This window comes from Staurois parvus, unplaced genomic scaffold (genome assembly GCF_062004578.1).
Source record: "Staurois parvus isolate SC_StPar_1 unplaced genomic scaffold, SC_StPar_1.0 ptg001253l, whole genome shotgun sequence".
Lineage (NCBI taxonomy): Eukaryota > Metazoa > Chordata > Amphibia > Anura > Ranidae > Staurois > Staurois parvus.
Window position 1 is genome coordinate 88,871 of NW_028319049.1, and position 22,393 is coordinate 111,263.

The 22,393-nt window shown below is 47.3% G+C and overlaps 1 protein-coding gene across 1 annotated transcript; it reads left to right on the plus strand.

Annotated features, from left to right (window-relative positions):
* Positions 1 to 814: 814 nt before the first annotated feature.
* BATF (basic leucine zipper ATF-like transcription factor) lies at positions 815 to 16,602 on the plus strand. Its single transcript, XM_089660562.1, has 3 exons — positions 815 to 2,234; positions 2,326 to 2,430; positions 14,114 to 16,602. The coding sequence occupies exons 1-3, from the start codon at positions 2,172 to 2,174 to the stop codon at positions 14,288 to 14,290; spliced, it is 345 nt and encodes a 114-aa protein (XP_089516688.1). The 5' UTR covers positions 815 to 2,171; the 3' UTR covers positions 14,291 to 16,602.
* Positions 16,603 to 22,393: the final 5,791 nt, after the last annotated feature.

Below are 22,393 nucleotides of genomic sequence, written 5' to 3' on the forward strand. Positions count from 1 at the left end.
AGCCGCTTGTATCCTCTCAGCCGATTCCTTACGGGTACAATATTGCACGACCGCGCAATTGTCATTCAAAGTGCAACAGTGCTGAAAGCTGGCCTGGGCACGAAGGGGGTAAAAGTGCCCGGTAGGCAAGTGGTTAATCAGCCACAGAACCTGTATAATTAATATGTGTTCGGTTTTAAAGGGATGAGGTGGCTACCTTACATCTGAGCAGTCATGGGATGTCTACAGGCAGTTCCCGGCACCCGAACATATTGAAGTCTTTGCAGCGGATGGGCGATTACTTGGGCGATAATGATTGTTCAGATTTTTTTCTGTAACATCATTTGCGCCGTGACATTGTGGCGTCTTGTGCAGATTGGAGCGATAAACACCTAAACTAAAACCATTTTAAGATGAAAAGATGCAAAATGCAGAAAAATCGAAAGGAGGGTGGGGGGAGTGAACACTTATGCAAGGCACTGTACCTCTCATAGCAAAAACAAGGTTTGTCCTATTTTATTGAACAAAATAAAAATCCCCCATGGAGGGGGCTGGACGGGTCTGAGGTCGAGCTGCGCATGGAAGGGTAGCAGGAAAGGTGTCCGGTACGTGATGGGAGACTCAGGGGGTTCAGTTTTGTTTCTTTCTTTTTTTTGTTCTCATTGATCTGTTGTTCTTGTCAGGTGGAAACATTGGTGGAAATTGTGGTGAGAAGTTGCACACACGTGTGTCTGATGGAAAGTGATGTCAGTGCGTCACAGTGTTTCCTGCCCCCCCCCCCCAGCACTGCGCGCACGCAGCACATCTTCCCCCCCCCCCAGGGGCTTTCCTGGGCCTGTTCACTGCCACCTCCGCTTCTACAGAATGTGACGTTTCACATGTGACTTCCAGCTCAGGTCTCCAGACCCTGAAACCACACCAAGAGGTGATAGCGTCATGGGAGTGAGACACTGAGAAGCGGGGGAGGGGGGCACTGACATCCTGCAGGGGAATAGGACCTGTCCTACCAGAGACACTGACATACTACAGGGGAATAGACAATAGGAGTGAAGAGAGTCATTGACACCCTACAGGAGAAGAGCACCTTCCCCCAGACACTGAGAGTGAGGAGAGTCACTGACACCCTACAAGGGAAGAAGACCTTTCCCCAGACACCAAAAGTGAGAAGAGGCACTGACACCCTACAGGGAAGAGGCCTGACCCTGGCACTGAGAGTGAGGAGAGGCACTGACACCCTACAGGGAAGAGGACCTCTCCCCAGACACCAAACGTGAGGAGAGGCACTGACATCCTACAGGAAAGAAGACCTGACCCTGGCACTGAGAGTGAGGAGAGTCACTGACACCCTACAAGGGAAGAAGACCTGTCTCCAGACACCAAAAGTGAAGAGAGGCACTGACACCCTACAGGGAAGAGGACCTGTCCCAAGACACCAAAAGTGAGGAGAGGCACTGACATCCTACAGGGAAGAGGACCTGACCCTGGCACTGAGAGTGAGAAGAGTCACTGACACCCTACAAGGGAAGAAGACCTGTCTCCAGACACCAAAAGTGAAGAGAGGCACTGACACCCTACAAGGGAAGAGGACCTGTCCCCAGACACCAAAAGTGAGGAGAGGCACTGACACCCTACAAGGGAAGAAGACCTGTCCCCAGACACCAAAAGTGAGGAGCGGCACTGACACCCTACAGGGAAGAAGACCTGACCCTGGCACTGAGAGTGATGAGAGGCACTGACACCCTACAGGGAAGAGAACCTGTCCCCAGACACCAAAAGTGAGGAGAGGCACTGACACCCTACAGGGAAGCGGACCTGTCCCCAGACAACAAAAGTGAGGAGAGGCACTGACACCCTACAGGGAAGAGGACCTGTCCCCAGACACCGAAAGCAAGGAGAGACAGACACCGTGCAGAGGAAGTGCACCTGTCCCCAGACACAGAGAGTGAGGACAGGCACTGACACTCTACAGAGAAGAGGATCTGTCCCCAGACACTGAAAGTGAGGAGAAGCACTGACACCCTACAGGGGAAGAGCACCTGTCCTCAGACACTCAGAGTGAAGAGAGGCATTGACACCCTACTGAAAAGAGGACCTGTCCCTGGACACTGAGAGCAACAAGAAGGCACTGAGTGAGACACCAGAAGAAGGGGACCTTTCCCTGGACACAGAGAAGCAAAGCTAACCTGCAGATTATGCAGCCAGATTCCGACAGCAATGAAGCCGGGTACAGCAGCTCTCCGGCCAGCAATAGACAGGTACCATCCATATGTGTTTTGTGTGCTGTGAGTCCGTCATGGTATGTCCTTTGGCGTCACCTCTTTCTCATGTCACCATTCTGATCCTCAGGACTCCTCAGATGATGTGAAGAAAGTTCAGAGGAGAGAGAAAAATCGGATTGCAGCACAGAAGAGCCGCCAGCGTCAGACCCAGAAGGCAGACACTCTCCATGTGGTGAGTGTTGGCTTTATAGTAAAATCCCTAGAGAGACAATCCGCCAATTAGCCCACAGCTATGCAGTGCTGAGGTCGTGTCTGCATGGAGTCTGTATGTTCTCCCTCACCTCCTTCTGTGGTCCACCCATAATACAAAGGCGGAGCAGAGAAATCTTTCATCAGAAAAGAGACACACTGCAATTAGAGTGTAAGCTCCTCTGGTGCACAGACTGATGTGACTGGCTCAGTGTTCCCTGTACAGCACTATGGTATATGTCCGAGCTATATAAATGTATAATAATAATAGTGTGCGACTGGGGTGGGGGACATTAGAGTGTAAGCTCCTCTGGTGCACAGACTGATGCAATTGGCTCAGTGTTCTCTGTACAGCTCTATGGTATATGTCAGAGCTATATGAATAGTATAATTAATAATGTGTGATTTGTGGTGGGGGCATAAGAGTGTAAGCTCCTCTGTGCAGAAACTGATATCGCTCACTGATATTGGTGCAGTGATGGTTCTGTGCGATGTGCATTGTGGACAGGAAATGGTGAGGAAGTGATATGAGAGGCAGATAATAGGTCTGTGTGTGCAGCTGCTATGTGATTCCTGATGCAGGTGAAGTGTATGTAAACGTTTTGTATTTGCTCACTTTTGGTATAGTTCAATATCCCATTGAAAGTTTTCTTATATCTCTTTTCTAAGTGTAGAAAATTCCTGTACCTAGACCCCTTCCCCCGCTTCATCTGGACTACAGAACACCTCCCCATGTTAAAGAAATGGGAGAAGGAGGCATTTTATAGTTCTATACTAGGGTTACAACACTGCCTCTCCATAGATAGGGTATTGTGAGTGAGTGTTGTCACCCTAGGACAGGAGAGAGCTTGTCACAAGAAAAGTATTGAAGCTGTCACTGCCGACCTTCTCCCCTGTCCTAATTGGGTGTGACCCAAAACAAGTATGTGGCAAGTTACATAGTTAGTCTACAGCAATCCACTGAGACGGCCAGAACCAACTCTTGAGGGAGTCTATTACACATTCTCACAGCTCTTACTGTGAAGAAACCTTTCCGTATTTGGAGATTACATTTCTTTTCCTCCAGACGTTAAGAGTGCCCCCTTGTCCTCTGTGATGACCTCAGGGTGAATAGCTCTACACTGAGTTCACTATATGGACCACTGATGTATTTATACATGGAGATCATATCCCCCCCTTATGTATTATACATGGAGATCATATCCCCCTTATGTATTGTACATGGAGATCATATCCCCCTTATGTATTATACATGGAGATCATATCCCCCCTTATGTATTATACATGGAGATCATATCCCCCCCTTATGTATTATACATGGAGATCATATCCCCCTTATGTATTATACATGGAGATCATACCCCCCCTTATGTATTATACATAGAGATCATATCCCCCCTTATGTATTATACATGGAGATCATATCCCCCCCTTATGTATTATACATGGAGATCATATCCCCCTTATGTATTGTACATGGAGATCATATCCCCCCCTTATGTATTATACATGGAGATCATATCCCCCTTATGTATTGTACATGGAGATCATATACCCCCTTATGTATTATACATGGAGATCATATCCCCCCTTATGTATTATACATGGAGATCATATCCCCCCTTATGTATTATACATGAAGATCATATCCCCCCTTATGTATTATACATGGAGATCCTATCCCCCCCTTATGTATTATACATGGAGATCATATCCCCCCTTATGTATTATACATGGAGATCATATCCCCCCTTATGTATTATACAGGGTGATCATATCCTCTTCTTATGTATTATACATGGAGATCATATCCCCCCTTATGTATTATACATGGTGAGCATATCCCCCCTTATGTATTATACATGGAGATCATATCCCCCCTTATGTATTATACATGGAGATCATATCCCCCCTTATGTATTATACAGGGTGATCATATCCCCCTTATGTATTATACATGGTGAGCATATCCCCCCTTATGTATTATACATGGAGATCGTATCCCCCTTATGTATTATACATGGTGATCATATCCCCCCTTATGTATTATACATGGAGATCATATCCCCCTTATGTAATATACATGGTGATCATATCCCCCTTATGTATTATACATGGAGATCATATCCCCCCTTATGTATTATACATGGAGATCATATCCCCCCTTATGTATTATACAGGGTGATCATATCCCCCCTTATGTATTATACATGGAGATCATATCCCCCCTTATGTATTATACATGGTGAGCATATCCCCCCTTATGTATTATACATGGAGATCATATCCCCCCTTATGTATTATACATGGAGATCATATCCCCCCTTATGTATTATACAGGGTGATCATATCCCCCCCTTATGTATTATACATGGAGATCATATCCCCCCCTTATGTATTATACATAGTGAGCATATCCCCCTTATGTATTATACATGGAGATCGTATCCCCCTTATGTATTATACATGGAGATCATATCCCCCCTTATGTATTATACATGGAGGTCATATCCCCCTTATGTATTATACATGGAGATCATATCCCCCTTATGTAATATACATGGTGATCATATCCCCCTTATGTATTATACATGGAGATCATATCCCCCCTTATGTATTATACATGGAGATCATAATCCCCCCTTATGTATTATACATGGCGATCATATCCCCCTTATGTATTATACATGGTGATCATATCCCCCCTTATGTATTATACATGGTGATCATATCCCCCCTTATGTATTATAAATGTTGATCATATCCCCCTTATGTATTATACATGGAGATCATATCCCCCCTTATGTATTATACATGGTGATCATATCCCCCCTTATATATTATACACGGAGATCATATCCCCCTTATGTATTATACATGGAGATCATATCCCCCCTTATGTATTATACATGGAGGTCATATCCCCCTTATGTATTATACATGGAGATCATATCCCCCTTATGTAATATACATGGTGATCATATCCCCCTTATGTATTATACATGGAGATCATATCCCCCCTTATGTATTATACATGGAGATCATATCCCCCCTTATGTATTATACATGGCGATCATAATCCCCCCTTATGTATTATACATGGCGATCATATCCCCCTTATGTATTATACATGGTGATCATATCCCCCCTTATGTATTATACATGGTGATCATATCCCCCCTTATGTATTATAAATGTTGATCATATCCCCCTTATGTATTATACATGGAGATCATATCCCCCCTTATGTATTATACATGGTGATCATATCCCCCCTTATGTATTATACACGGAGATCATATCCCCCTTATGTATTATACATGGAGATCATATCCCCCCTTATGTATTATACATGGTGATCATATCCCCCCTTATGTATTATACACGGAGATCATATCCCCCTTATGTATTATACATGGAGATCATATCCCCCTTTATGTATTATACATGGAGATCATATCCCCCCTTATGTATTATACATGGAGATCATATCCCCCCTTATGTATTATACATGGAGATCATATCCCCCCTTATGTATTATACATGGTGATCATACCCCCCCTTATGTATTATACATGGAGATCATATCCCCCCTTATGTATTATACATGGAGATCATATCCCCCTTATGTATTATACAAGGAGATCATATCCCCCCCTTATGTATTATACATGGAGATCATATCCCCCTTATGTATTATACATGGAGATCATATCCCCCCCTTATGTATTATACATGGAGATCATATCCCCCCTTATGTATTATACATGGTGATCATATCCCCCCCCCTTATGTATTATACATGGTGATCATATCCCCCCCCCTTATGTATTATACATGGAGATCATATCCCCCCCCTTATGTATTATACACGGTGATCATATCCCCCCTTATGTATTATACACGGAGATCATATCCCCCTTATGTATTATACACGGAGATCATATCCCCCCTTATGTATTATACATGGAGATCATATCCCCCCTTATGTATTATACATGGAGATCATATCCCCCCTTATGTATTATACATGGAGATCATATCCCCCTTATGTATTATACATGGAGATCATATCCCCCCCTTATGTATTATACATGGAGATCATATCCCCCCTTATGTATTATACATGGAGATCATATCCCCCCTTATGTATTATACATGGAGATCATATCCCCCCTTATGTATTATACATGGAGATCATATCCCCCTTATGTATTATACATGGAGATCATATCCCCCTTATGTATTATACATGGAGATCATATCCCCCCCTTATGTATTATACATGGAGATCATATCCCCCTTATGTATTATACATGGAGATCATATCCCCCCCTTATGTATTATACATGGAGATCATATCCCCCCTTATGTATTATACATAGTGATCATATCCCCCTTATGTATTATACATGGAGATCATATCCCCCCCCTTATGTATTATACATGGTGATCATATCCCCCCTCTTATGTATTATACGTGGTGATCATATCCCCCTTATGTATTATACATGGAGATCATATCCCCCTTATGTATTATACATGGAGATCATATCCCCCTTATGTAATATACATGGTGATCATATCCCCCTTATGTATTATACATGGAGATCATATCCCCCCTTATGTATTATACATGGAGATCATATCCCCCCTTATGTATTATACAGGGTGATCATATCCCCCCTTATGTATTATACATGGAGATCATATCCCCCCTTATGTATTATACATGGAGATCATATCCCCCCTTATGTATTATACATGGAGATCATATCCCCCCTTATGTATTATACATGGAGATCATATCCCCCTTATGTATTATACATGGAGATCATATCCCCCCTTATGTATTATACATGGAGATCATATCCCCCTTATGTATTATACATGGAGATCATATCCCCCCCTTATGTATTATACATGGAGATCATATCCCCCCTTATGTATTATACATAGTGATCATATCCCCCTTATGTATTATACATGGAGATCATATCCCCCCCCTTATGTATTATACATGGTGATCATATCCCCCCTCTTATGTATTATACGTGGTGATCATATCCCCCTTATGTATTATACATGGAGATCATATCCCCCTTATGTATTATACATGGAGATCATATCCCCCTTATGTATTATACATGGAGATCATATCCCCCCTTATGTATTATACATGGAGATCATATCCCCCCTTATGTATTATACATGGAGATCATACCCCCCCTTATGTATTATACATGGAGATCATATCCCCCTTATGTATTATACATGGAGATCATATCCCCCCCTTATGTATTATACATGGAGATCATATCCCCCCTTATGTATTATACATGGAGATCATATCCCCCCTATGTATTATACATGGTGATCATATCCCCCTTATGTATTATACATGGAGATCATATCCCCCCCTTATGTATTATACATGGAGATCATATCCCCCCTTATGTATTATACATGGAGATCATATCCCCCCATATGAAGTCACACTTCCTGATCTGCAGCTTTTTTTTTTTTTGTTCAAGCAGTGGATTGAATGAAAAAAGAAAAAAAACTTTATTCCTCTAGCCACACATTCGATGTAGATGGGGAATCCTCCTACTGAGGTATTGCATTCTGACAGCAGGAAGACTTCCCCACCATCAGAATACACTGATCTGAGCTGCTGGTTATAGCTGGCGGCGCTGATTAAGGAGGGTAGATTGACGTCGTACAACCTACCTTCCCCTACATGGATCACAATTTGTCCAGTTCAGCAGGACTTTGATCTATATGTGGCCGGCTTAAAGTAGGACTAAATACACACTGCTTCATTTACATTATCCTTTCCCTTTTTGTATGTAGATGATGGCTTTGGAATTATTAAAAAGAAAACATCCTTTGTACCTTTTGTTTCCTTTTCAATATACAGCTGTCACATGACCCAGCTCTTTCCCAGCCTGTCTGAAGGGAAACAGTGGCAGGAGGAGCTTCTAGTCCTCTGCTGCTGGTCACACGTTAAAAAAAAAAGCAGCCTTTGGGATACAGGGGAAAAATAAATAATTAACATAATTAAACTCTTTTAAATACAACTATATATTTGAAGTCAGATCTTTATTATTGTTTGGAAATAACATGCTGTGGGTGGATTTCTGCCAGTCACAGGCTGTGTCACTCCCCTCTAGCCTGCGTCTTAGAGTAACAAGAAGGTGAAGCCTCCATCGATCAAGATGTAATATCGCGCCCCTTTGTGTTTAACTGGTTAGTGGGCATAGAGGGAGGGGGGAGGGAGCAGGCTGTCATTTACCACTGTGTATATGCCCACATGTGTGACTCTATAATCTCATGGGCTGCTCAGATGTGATGTGCTCAGGGTAGGAATACGTTGAAGGAGAGAAGAAGAAGCGCCTCTAAGTGCAGCAGACCACTTTAATATATAATAAAAAGTAAGAACACTCACATGGTAGTAGAGTAATAAAAGCATGTAGGCAGTGGCGGACTGACTATTTGGAAACCCGGGCACTGCCCGAGGGCCCAGGGTCAGTAGGGGGCCCCATGAGATGCCCCTGGTACCTTTTTCATAGGCGTTTTTGAGTTTGGGCAAGGACACAGGGGCCCCATGATCCCCTATTGCCCGGGGGCCACATGAGTTGTCAGTCCGCCCCTGCATGTAGGGTATTGTGGTGTAGAAACACCATTTGGAATGGCTGCCACTGGTGCCTGTATCGTCCACGTCTCAGTGGTAGAGAGCGTGGTTTAGGAGGGAGACAGATGTGGAGCCGCCGGCTGGCATGCACGCACTGCTAAAGATGGAGGCTGGAACGCACGCTGAACCTGCTTGAGAAAGGAGTGCGCTTCCGCCATTAGAAGCAAGCGCGTCCTCCGAAACGCGTCGCATTGCATCTTGGTCACTGACGACATCACGCCTACGCCGATGTTGTGGTTCAGCATGCGTTCCAGTCTCCATCTTTAGGAGTACGTGCATGCCGGCCGGCTGGCTCCACATCTGTCTCCCTCCTGAACCATGCTCCCTACCACTAAGATGCGGACGATACAGGGACCAGTGACAGCCGTTCCACATGGTGTTTCTACACTACAATACCCTACATACAGGGGTGGACTGACACCTCATGGGGATCATGGGGCCCTGTGTCCTTGCCCAAACTCAAAAAAGCCTATGAAAAAGGTACCAGGGGCATCTCATGAGGCCCCCTACTGACCCTGGGCCCTCGGGCAGTGCCCGAGTTTCCAAATGGTCAGTCCGCCCCTGCCTACATGCTTTTATTACTCTACTACCATGTGAGTGTTCCTACTTTTTATTATATATTAACCTCCCTGGCGGTATTCCCGAGTGTAGCTCGGGGTAAAGTTTCAGTACCATCAGCGGTAACCCCGAGCTACACTCAGGAATACCCTGCGGCGCTGCTCCGGGATCCCTCGATCACTTACCTTGTCCTGCGCTCCCGCGATTTCCCTCCTGCAGTGTCCCCGGCAATGTAATCTGGCGTATGCCGACATCTGTCTTCCGGGTTCCGTCCCCTGTGAGCGTCGGGATGTACGGGAGACGGAAACGGCGGGAAATTCAAAAATGACAAAAAGTGACATTCACTAAAATCAGTAAAATCACATAGTATAACATTCCTGTATCAACCCATTTCACATACATTTTGTCTCGAGTGCTTTGTCCTGTGCCCTGCCTGCATTTTGACTGTTCTTTCTGCCTGGAAACTGAGAAACGTCCATGGCGTCCAAAAAGCGTCCCTTTAGGTCAAAAGCGGTTTTAGACCAACTAGAGCAGTGGTCGGCAAGCCGCGGCTCGCGAGCCACATGCGGCTCTTTACCCACTCTAATGCGGCTCTTCTGTGTGCCGGGCGCCTGCTCCCCTCCCTCCTCTTGGTCGGCCGCTCCCCTGCCTCCTCTCGGTTGGCAGCCCCAAAAGTCCGCGTGGACCTTTTAATCCGGCCCGCGGATGTGGCTGTCAGGATGTGTGTAGGCGGGGCAGCGTGCCGAACGTGCAGGGAGGGGAGCTAGGCTCCTCTCACAGTCCGCCCTGAAGACCCGAACGGCGCGGGAAGACAGCGAGAGGAACGCAAAAGGTAAGTGAATTGACACGGGGGACTTGGCTTACTAGAAGGGGGGGGGGGGGGAATAGTACTGTGGGGGATGAAATACTATATGAGGGATGAATTACTATATGAGGGATGAATTACTATATGAGGGATGAATTACTATGGGGGATGAATTACTATGGGGGATGAATTACTATATGAGGGATGAAATACTATATGAGGGATGAATTACTATATGGGGGGATGAAATACTATATGAGGGATGAAATACTATATGAGGGATGAATTACTATATGGGGGGATGAAATACTATATGAGGGATGAAATACTATATGGGGGGATGAAATACTATATGAGGGATGAAATACTATATGAGGGATGAATTACTATATGGGGGGATGAAATACTATATGAGGGATGAAATACTATATGGGGGGATGAAATACTATATGAGGGATGAAATACTATATGAGGGATGAATTACTATATGAGGGATGAAATACTATATGGGGGGATGAAATACTATATGGGGGGATGAAATACTATATGAGGGATGAATTACTATATGAGGGATGAATTACTATATGGGGGATGAAATACTATATGAGGGATGAAATACTATACGAGGGATGAAATACTATACGAGGGATGAAATACTATACGGGGGATGAATTGCTATGGGGGATGAATTACTATATGGGGGATGAATTACTATGGGGGATGAATTACTATGGGGGATGAATTACTATATGGGGGATGAATTACGATGGGGGATGAATTACGATGGGGGATGAATTACTATGGGGGATGAATTACTATATGGGGGATGAATTACTATGGGGGATGAATTACTATGGGGGATGAATTACTATATGGGGGATGAATTACTATATGGGGGATGAATTACGATGGGGGATGAATTACGATGGGGGATGAATTACTATATGGGGGATGAATTACACTATGGGGGATGAATTACACTATGGGGGATGAATTACACTATGGGGGATGAATTACTATATGGGGGATGAATTCCTATATGGGAGATGTATTTTCAGTTTTAAAAATGTGGCTCTCAAAATAAATTTCAATCATGGTTTTGGCGAGATTTGGCTCAGTTGAAAAAAAAGGTTGCCCACCACTGCCCTAGACCAGTGGTCGGCAAGCCGCGGCTCGCAAGCCACATGCGGCTCTTTGGTGTGCCGGGCGCCCGCTCCCCTCCCTCCTCTCGGGCGGCCGCCCCAAAAGTCAGGACTCTGCAGCTAGCCCAGCAATGGGCAAACTACGGCCCGGCGGACCTTTTAATCCGGCCCGCGGAGCGTGGCAAACATTGGCTGCCAGGATGTAGGCGGGGCAGCCAGGATGTAGGCGGGGCAGCGTGACGAACTCCTCTCCTCTCACAGTCCGCCCTGAAGACCGTAACGGCGCGGGAACACGGCTAGAGGAACGCGCGGAGCAAAGGTAAGTGAATTGACACAATATGGGGAATGAATTACTATAGGGGGGATGAATTACTATATGGGGGATGAATTACTATGGGGGATAAATTACTATGGGGGATGAATTACTATATGGGGGATGAATTAGTATATGGGAGATGAATTACTATGGGGGATGAATTACTATATGGGGGATGAATTACTATGGGGGATGAATTACTATATGGGGGATGAATTACTATATGGGGGATGAATTACTATGGGGGATGAATTACTATATGGGGGATGAATTACTATGGGGGATGAATTACTATGGGGGATGAATTACTATATGGGGGATGTATTTTCAGTTTTAAAAATGTGGCTCTCAAAATAAATTTCAATCGTGGTTTTGGCGAGATTTGGCTCAGTTGAAAAAAAAGGTTGCCCACCACTGGGCTAGAGAACAGCGATAGTAAATCAGAACTACTTGCAGAATTGAGTGATAATGATTCGTGGGGGAAATTCATCATCAGACACTGAAAACGATTCTGCGACTTTGCTCAGCGATGTGCGAACTTGGCGCTCTATTTCACATTTCAGTGTTTTCGGTTTGATTATATTATTGAATAAAATTTATTATTATTATATTATTATTTTTTATGATTATTAAATTATAATTTATGATTTCGTGTTTCAAATGTTATCCTACCCAGGATGTTTAATAGACTCTTGTTCGGACAGATTTCAGTGAGTTATTCCTAAAAATTACAGGCCTACAATAAAAAAAAATACATATTTCCATGCAAAAAAATGTACTGCTTTGAGCACAGAAATACAGACATAATCAGACCGCTAGGGAGGTTAAAGTGGTCAGCTGCATTTAGAGGCGCTTCTTCTTCTTACTACACAGAGTCTGCTACAGTACTGCATGGAGCTTGCCCTAAGTGCCACACGGACCCCCCCTTATCCAAGTTTCTAAATACTACTAGACTTTTCAGACTTTGGTCCAGTATTTGCGCCGATTATTATTACTTCTATAGGAATACATTGAAAACTGAGCATGTGCACTAGCTGCCAACACTGCTCTGCAAAATCCCCAATGCAGTGGGGACATGGACAGAAGGGGGAGATAAAGAACAGCAGGATCAGACAGTTTGTTTTTGCAGAATACAGAAACCGAATCCTATAGTGACTGAGTGAGAGTGAACAGTATGTAATACGGCATTTACTGATAGTTTTTAATGATGTGAGTTTTAATGACACGTTTAGGGCCAGTTCACACTACGTGCGTTTCAGTTGTTTTTTTTCTGCATCCAAAATGCACAGAAAGTAGGTGATAAGGTTGTCAATGTCATAGTTCACATCAGTGCTTAAAGTTCCAGTTGCAGAAAAAAAAAAGTAGAACATGCTGCATTTTTCCTGTGCAGAACTGTACTGGAACGCAGTAAAATGCATCAGAAATGCACTGCAAGGCACTAAAACCGCACTGGAAGGCACCAAAACCGCACTGGAAGGCACATGTCCCTATCTGAATTGAAGAAAAAGAGAGGGGGAAAAAATGAACTGGAATGCATAAAAAAAGCACCGGAACGCGTCAAAAACGTGCATGTGAAAACGCATCCGGAATGCATCTGTACTGCGATTCTATAGTGTGATACGATATGGAGAGCTGAATTGTGGGGACCATGGGACAGTGGGTCCATGACAGTTACCATGAAAGCCGGCCAACTAACATCATCAGAAAGAGCCTAGCAGTGGAAGAGTCAATGTTTGTGCAGTCACTCCAAAAGTAGTAAAACTGTGTGCAAAGTCTTGGATGGAAGCTGCTCTATTCTGATCCCCTCTAGTCAGTAGAGCTGAACCTGCTTGGTGTAAATAAAACCCCACCACCTTCTACACCGGCGTGCCAAAGGATGGCAGCTTCCATCTCAGGCTTCTCACACCAGTTGCACAAATAGTAGAGCACAGGGGCGGACTGACCATTTGAGCACTCAGGCACGGGTCAGAAGGGGGTCCCATAAAATGCTCCTGGTACCTTTTGTAGGCTTTTTTGGGTGTGTTTTGAGTGTGGGCAAGGACACAGGAGCCCCATAATCCCCAATTGCCCGGGGACCCCATGAGTTGTCAATCCGCCCTTGGTAGCGCAGCATTTATTTTGCCGTCTGATCTGTCATTTGTATCCCTGCAGGAGAGTGAGAACCTGGAGCGCGTGAACTCGGCGCTGCGCAGAGAAATCCGCTTCCTACGTGAAGAGATCAAATGTCTGACATACGCCTTGAGCAGTCACCAGCCCACCTGCACCATGGTAACCCATAAGATAGCCGCCGTCCCACCGCGCGTGGCATCCCCCCGCTTCCAGGAGTGACGTGTGCGGAACCTGGACTGAATCCACCTAGAATGAAGGGGGAGGGCTTTTACATCCAGACACTTGGGGGCAGGGCCATATATACAGATATCGACTCCACCAAGATGTAGATGACCAGCTATTCACCATAATCCAATGTAGACTTCCACTGTACCGATTCCGGTGACGTATACCAAAGAGAACTAGAGAAAGACACATGTTGCTCCATGAAGTTGGACTTTTAGAGATACAACATGAGGCAGTCAAAGAGGTCCTGGGCTCCTAATATATGGTGGATGAATATGGTGGACGAATACGGTGGATGAATACGGTGGATGAATACGGTGGACGAATATGGTGAACATTTCTCTACACCTCACCTTTTACATCACTTAGGATCTGTGTGGCATTTTGGCTTCCCCCCCGATGATACTTTGATGTGGATAAGGTCCACCATGTACAATCTTTGTATGGATGGTCATTTGTCAAGGTTTATCCCCTTGCCCTTCCTTGAGTGTTCCTGTGATTGCAGCTTGTGTTGGTTCTCTGACAATCTGCCCTGCCCTTCCCCAGTGGATCCTGGGTGTTGTGGGTTCTATGGACCCCCTATGTCCACCCCCAAGACCTCCTTGGTGCACAACTACTACGCTGCCTGCGAAAACAGCAATATCAAATATCCACCCCGTCCTGAAGAAGCAACGTTCAACGCGAAACACGTTGATGGTGAATCCGGAAACAACGCCTGGTCATACATCATCAGATAAAAATTGTGATTTTGTGACTGTTAAAGGGGCAGGCGTCTAACGCCGGTTTTGTTAGGGTGGTATTTATGTATTTACCCTTTTTAGGGGTTTTAACCAATGAATATATATTATTATAATGAACGTAATAAACTTTAACTTTTTATATTTTTAGAATGTTTGTCTGCCTCATGTTGTACCTCCAAAGTTTCGGCTTTATGGAGCAACCAGGGGCGGACTGACCATTTGGAAACTCGGGCAATGCCCGAGGGCCCGGGGTCAGTAGGGGGCCCCATGAGATGCCCCTGGTACCTTTTTCATAGGCTTTTTTGAGTTTGGGCAAGGACACAGGGCCCCCATGATCCCCTATTGCACGGGGGCCCCATGAGTTGTCAGTCCGCCCCTGGGAGCAACATTTGTGTTTCTCTCTTTTCCTTTTGGATGGTCAGCTGTTGCCTCCTCCGTGTGCAATGCCATGACTGGCAGTATGGTGGGAAAGCTGAAGGACCCGGGTGCCCCGGCACAACAGCACATCCTATCACCATCGAGAGCCCGACTCCATCAGGGCAGCCAACCCACGTCCTTCCACTTGTAGCAGATGGACAACTGGGACCAGGGACGGACTGAAAATTCATGGGGCCCCCGGGTAATAGGAAATCATGGGGCCCCTGTGTCCTAGCCAACACTCAAACCACACCCAAAAAAGCCTGTGAAAGGTATCAAAGGCATCTCATGCGGCCCCCTACTGACCCCGGGCCCTCGGGCAGTGGCCGAGTGCTCGAATGGTCAGTCCGTCCCTGACCAGGACAATGACCAATCAGGATCCCCTCACCACCTGTACAGAGAAGAATACAAACCCGGCACTCAAGTCCTGTCTCTGGCAATGCCACTTTCCTGGCTGTGTCTGGCTGCCGTATTCTAAGTTGCAAGATTGCAGAAAATAAAATCAGCCTTCCTATATATATTTTGGGTTGATGACTCCAGAACCGGAAACCAGAGGATTAACCACACCACAGGTATTTTTAGGAGAGAGGTCAGCAAAGGCAGCTGGGTTTCCCATAATGGGAAAAAGTATGGGGGCTGCCACTGCTGGCTGCAAGCTTCGGGGTAGTGATCTTCATGCCCTGGCTTCAATATATTGATAGTCATTGGCCTGGAGGGCGTTCAGTCTTTGCTGGCTGGGAGCTTGTTTCAAATTAGTGACTATAGAGCGAAGCAATAGGATGATGATGACATTTCTGGAGCCTGGACCTTGCTCCCCTAACAGGTTCAATTGGAGTAAAAAATTGTCCTTTATAGGTACAATATGGCAGCCTGGCAGCAGGTGGCGCTAGTGTTGTGCAGAGAGATGGTGTCACTCCCTGTGTGCTGATCTGCCTGACCTGCAGAAAGCTTCATCCGTCCCTGTGCACACAGGGCGTCAGAGATCCAGAAGGAGGAAGATAACATATTTCATCAAAGCAACCATTCTGTCTGTTCCTTGATCTCTCTGATTCTTGATTATGTTTCTTTTTATTTTGGAGTCAGGAAGACCACAATCATGTTTGTTTTATCTCATCCTGCTATGTATTTAAATATAGATATTGAAATACACACTGAATTCTGAGTCCATTACATTCTCAGCCTCAACCTGTATGAGAATTTCCAGCTCACAGGACAACAATCTGTATTCCCCCATTGGTAAGAATAGAGAGGATATGTATATCAGTGTTTTTCAGTTAAGGCGCCCTTTAGAACTGTGCACAATGCCGGGGCAGTCTGAGGGCTCGCTCACACCAAGAGGGGTGTATGACCACGCGCTTTTTGCATGTTCGCGCACGTCGCAGTTTTTAATGTTTGGTTACCTTAGGTTGTAACTGTTCCCCCCCCCAATTCCCTCTTCTAGCCCAAATCCCCCTCCTAGCACCCCCCCCAATTCCCCCTTCTAGCACAAATCCCCCCTCCTAGCACCCCCCAATTCCCTCTTCTAGCACAAATCCCCCCTCCTAGCACCCCCCCAATTCCCCCTTCTAGCACAAATCCCCCCCTCCTAGCACCCCCCCCCCATTTTCCCCCTTTTAGCACAAATCCCCACTCCTAGCACCCCCCCCAATTCCCCCTTCTAGCACAATTTCCCCCTCCTAGCACCCCCCCCCAATTCCCTCTTCTAGCACAAATCCCCACTCCTAGCCCCCCCCAATTCCCTCTTCTAGCACAAATCCCCCCTCCTAGCACCCCCCCAATTCCCCCTTCTAGCACAAATCCCCCCTCCTAGCACCCCCCTCCCAATCCCCCCTCCTAGCACCCCCCCCCCAATTCCCTCTTCTAGCACAAATCCCCCCTCCTAGCACCCCCCCTAATTCCCCCCTCTAGCACAAATCCCCCCTCCTAGCACCCCCCCCAGTTCCCCCTTCTAGCACAAATCCCCCCTCCTAGCACCCCCCCAATTCCCCCTTCTAGCACAAATCCCCCCTCCTAGCACCCTCCCCAATTCCCTCTTCTAACACAAATCCCCACTCCTAGCACCCCCCCAACTCCCTCTTTTAGTACAAATCCCCCCTCCTAGCACCCCCCATTAAATTCCCTCTCCTTGCACAAGCCCCCTCTTACTCCTTCGAGGACAGCCCCCCCCTCGAATCCTCCCTCCTAGTACAAACCCCCAAGCTCCCACAATCCCACTTCTGGCACAATCCCTGCTTCAACCCCCCATCCCCTTTCCTAGCACAACCCCCTCAAATCCCCCTTCTCAACACAAATCCCCCACCAATTCACTCCACCAAGACCACCCCCCCCCCCCCCAAATTCCCACTTCTAGCAGAACCCCCTTAAACTCCTCCTAGCACACCCCACCCCCAGTACAAACCCCTCCCTGCTCCCAAACCCCCACTCTTAGTACAAACCCTGCTCAGACCCCCCCCCCCCCATTCCCTCTCCTAGCAAAACCCCCTCAAATCCCCCCTCCTAACACAAATCCCCCTAATTCCTCCTCCTTGCACAAATCCCCCCTCCTAGCACAAATCCCCCACCAAATCACTCCTCCAAGCACCCCCCCCCCCAATTCCTCCTCCTAGCACAACCCTCCCATCCCCCCTGTTCCCAAATCCCCACTTCTAGCACAAACCAAGCTCCAATCCCCCCTTCCAGCACTATACCCTCAAATCCCCCCACTTAGCACCCCCCCCCAAATCCTCCTTGCTAGCACAAATGTGGGCTGTGCTCAAATCCCCCTTTTAGCCCCCCCTTGTTAGCCCCCTTAGAGCAACTCTCTGCGAGCTGTACTTGCCTCCGTTGGTGATGCAGCCAGTGTAGCAGTTTGTTGTAAGTACAGCGGGGACTGGGGAGTGCAGAGGTAAGTACAGCAGGGACAGGGGGGTGCAATGGTAAGTTCAGCGGGGACAGGGGGGTGCAATGGTAAGTTCAGCGGGGACTAGGGGGTGCAGAGGAAAGTACAGCATGGACTGGAGGGTGCAGAGGTAAGTACAGCGGGGACTGGAGAGTGCAGAGGAAAGTACAGTGGGGACTGGAGGTGCAGAGGAAAGTACAGCAGGGACTGGGGGGGACTGGGGGGTGCAGAGGAAAGTACATCGGGGACTGCGGGGTGCAGAGGAAAGTACAGTGAGGACTGGGGGGGTGCAGAGGTAAGTACAGCAGGGACTGGGGGGTGCAGAGGTAAGTACAGCAGGGACTGGAGGGTGCAGAGGTAAGTACAGCAGGGACTGGAGAGTGCAGAGGAAAGTACAGTGGGGACTGGAGGTGCATAGGAAAGTACAGCAGGGACTGGGGGGGACTGGGGGGTGCAGAGGAAAGTACATCGGGGACTGCGGGGTGCAGAGGAAAGTACAGTGAGGACTGGGGGGGTGCAGAGGTAAGTTCAGCGGGGACTAGGGGGTGCAGAGGAAAGTACAGCATGGACTGGAGGGTGCAGAGGTAAGTACAGCAGGGACTGGAGAGTGCAGAGGAAAGTACAGTGGGGACTGGAGGTGCAGAGGAAAGTACAGCAGGGACTGGGGGGGACTGGGGGGTGCAGAGGAAAGTACATCGGGGACTGCGGGGTGCAGAGGAAAGTACAGTGAGGACTGGGGGGGTGCAGAGGTAAGTACAGCAGGGACTGGGGGGTGCAGAGGTAAGTACAGCAGGGACTAGGGGGTGAAGGGGAAAGCACAGCAGGGACTGGGGGGGTGCAGAGAAAAGTACATCAGGGACTGGGGGGTGCAGAGGAAAGTACAGTGAGGACTGGGGGGTGCAGACGTAAGTACAAAAGGGACTGGGGGGTGCAGAGGTAAGTACAGCGGGGACTGGGGGGTTAAAGGGGAAAGTATAGCGGGGACTGGGGGTGCAGAGGAAAGTACAGTGGGGACTGGGGGGGTGCAATGGTAAGTACAGTGGGGACTGTGGGGTGCAGAGGAAAGTACAGCGGGGACTGGGGGTGCAGAGGAAAGTACAGCGGGGACTGGGGGTGCAGAGGAAAGTACAGCGGGGACTGGGGGTGCAGAGGAAAGTACAGCGGGGACTGGGGGGTGCAATGGTAAGTACAGTGGGGACTGGGGGGTGCAATGGTAAGTACAGCGGGGACTGTGGGGTGCAGAGGAAAGTACAGCAGGGACTGGGGGGTGCAGAGGAAAGTACAGCGGGGACTGGGGGTGCAGAGGAAAGTACAGCAGGGACTGGGGGGTGCAGAGGAAAGTACAGCGGGGACTGTGGGGTGCAGAGGAAAGTACAGCAGGGACTGGGGGGTGCAGAGGAAAGTACAGCGGGGACTGTGGGGTGCAGAGGAAAGTACAGCAGGGACTGGGGGTGCAGAGGAAAGTACAGCAGGGACTGGGGGGTGCAATGGTTAGTACAGCGGGGACTGGGGAGTGCAATGGTAAGTACAGCGGGGACTGTGGGGTGCAGAGGAAAGTACAGCGGGGACTGTGGGGTGCAGAGGAAAGTACAGCGGGGACTGGGGGTGCAGAGGAAAGTGCAGCGTGGACTGTGGGGTGCAGAGGAAAGTACAGCGGGGACTGGGGGGTGCATTGGTTAGTACAGCGGGGACTGGGGAGTGCAATGGTAAGTACAGCGGGGACTGTGGGGTGCAGAGGAAAGTACAGCGGGGACTGGGGGTGCAGAGGAAAGTGCAGCGGGGACTGGGGGTGGAATGGTAAGTACAACAGGGACTGAGGGTGCAGAGGAAAGTGCAGCGGGGACTGGGGGTGCAGAGGAAAGTACAGCGGGGACTGGGGGTGGAATGGTAAGTACAGCAGGGACTGGGGGTGCAGAGGAAAGTTCAGCGGGGACTGGGGGGGGGCGTCCGATTTAGGTCACCTTTCAGTTTTTCTGTAAAGGTGAGCTTACACTTTACAGCACACTAATGCAGAAGGTATATCTCACGTACATTTCCAGCTTGGAAGCCAGGGAAGGATCTGAGAAAACCTGAATACATTTCCACATTTGTTTCTGCCCTCCAGGGAAATAGTGTCTGGAATGGTATTTAAAGTGTTCCTCATTAGCATAAATAGAAAGTCAAATCAGTATAAACTGTCAACATTTTTAACACATTGAGGGCAATAAAATAAGCATTCCCCAATAAACGATTTGTTAAAATTCTAAACCCCAACACATGCTGTTTACAACTTTCAATGCTGCTGGCTCCTGGTCTTTCAGTGCTGCTTCCCTGAACTTCAGATCTTCACGGGACAGTTAAAGTGGTTGTAAACCCTTAAATAAACCCAGTGAAGTGACTGGCCTCAGGTGATGCACAGAGATTAAACAAATCCTCCTACTTAAGTTGTACCTGTTTATCTGAAATAAAAGTCTAGAATTTATACCGCTTGTCTGAGCTTTCAGAAAGCAGAGAGAAGGAAACTGAAGTTGCTCTCACAGTGAGGAGAGCTGATTGGAAGGAAAAGACATACCGCCTTTAACACAGCACACAAGAATAGAGCTGAGGCTGTCAGTCACAGACTGTGTGCTGGAGCTCCCTGTCCCTGTCATCTTTTTACCTTGGTGTCAGGAAAACCTGTCAGAAGTGAGCCATGTAGATAGCAGAGAAGGCAACAGAAATAAATGACACTTAGTCCCCGGTCACACAGTCTAAATCGCACCCTATGGTCCGCAATGGAAGTCAGAGTCACACCGATTTTGAAACTACTTGCACTACTTTTTGCAAGTTCAGGTGTGACTTGCATAGACATCTGTGAATAAAGTTGCACAGATGTCTTCCAAGTCGCACTGACAGGTGTGACAGAAGACAGTGCATCAGATTGAGACAAGCGCATACTATAGCTATTTTTGGCAGGTATCGCCTAGGGCCTAGGCGATTCCACTAGAAGTTCTTCCACCCCTGACAGTTTGCTGATCACAGCCAGTTCCAGTGTTCCCAGTTTGCTGATCACAGCCAGTTCCAGTGTTCCCAGTTTGCTGATCACAGCCAGTTCCAGTGTTCCCAGTTTGCTGATCACAGCCAGTTCCAGTGTTCCCAGTTTGCTGATCAGAGTCGGTGTCAATGTTCCAAATTTGCTGATCACAGTCGGTGTCAGTGTTCCCAGTTTGCTGATCACAGCCAGTTCCAGTGTTCCCAGTTTGCTGATCACAGTCAGTGTCAGTGTTCCCAGTTTGCTGATCACAGCCAGTTCCAGTGTTTCCAGTTTGCTGATCACAGTCGGTGTCAGTGTTCCCAGTTTGCTGATCACAGTCGTAATCAGTGTTCCCAGTTTGCTGATCACAGTCGGAGTCAGTGTTCCCAGTTTGCTGATCACAGTCAGTGTCAATTTTCCAAGCTTGCTGATCACAGTTGGTGTCAGTGTTCCCAGTTTGCTGATCACAGTCGGTGTCAGTGTTCCCAGTTTGCTGATCACAGCCAGTTCCAGTGTTTCCAGTTTGCTGATCACAGTCGGTGTCAATGTTCCCAGTTTGCTGATCTCAGTCAGAATCAGTGTTCCCAGTTTGCTGATCACAGTCGGTGTTCCCAGTTTGCTGATCACAGTCGGTGTCAGTGTTCCCAGTTTGCTAATCACAGTCGGTGTCAGTGTTCCCAGTTTGCTGATAACAGTCGGTGTCAGTGTTCCCAGTTTGCTGATAACAGTCGGTGTCAGTTTTCCCAGTTTGCTAATCTCAGTCGGTGTCAGTGTTCCCAGTTTGCTGATCAAAGGCTGATGTGACTGGCTTAGTGTTCTCTGTACAACACTGCAGAATATGTTGGTGCTATATAAAACAATAATAATTCGGCCAGTTCAGAATGAACCGACCGAATTTTGGTCCATGTGTAACCCTGTCAGCTTCTATCGAACAGTTCTGCTGGAAAACCAGTATTTCATCAGCGCATGCAGCCAATGGCTGCAGTGCTGATCTGTGTATTCTGCTGGGGGCGGGGAGAGTCCCTTTGTCAGAAAACAATAGCTCATCTGGGGAGATCCCTGTATCCTCA

Excerpts from the sequence above, each read along its gene's own strand:
- BATF (XM_089660562.1), top strand. The coding sequence starts at position 2,172 with ATGCAGCCAGATTCCGACAGCAATGAAGCCGGGTACAGCAGCTCTCCG. Across the intron at positions 2,235-2,325 it reads CTCCGGCCAGCAATAGACAG|GACTCCTCAGATGATGTGAA; the intron begins GTACCATCCATA and ends TCTGATCCTCAG. Across the intron at positions 2,431-14,113 it reads AGGCAGACACTCTCCATGTG|GAGAGTGAGAACCTGGAGCG; the intron begins GTGAGTGTTGGC and ends GTATCCCTGCAG.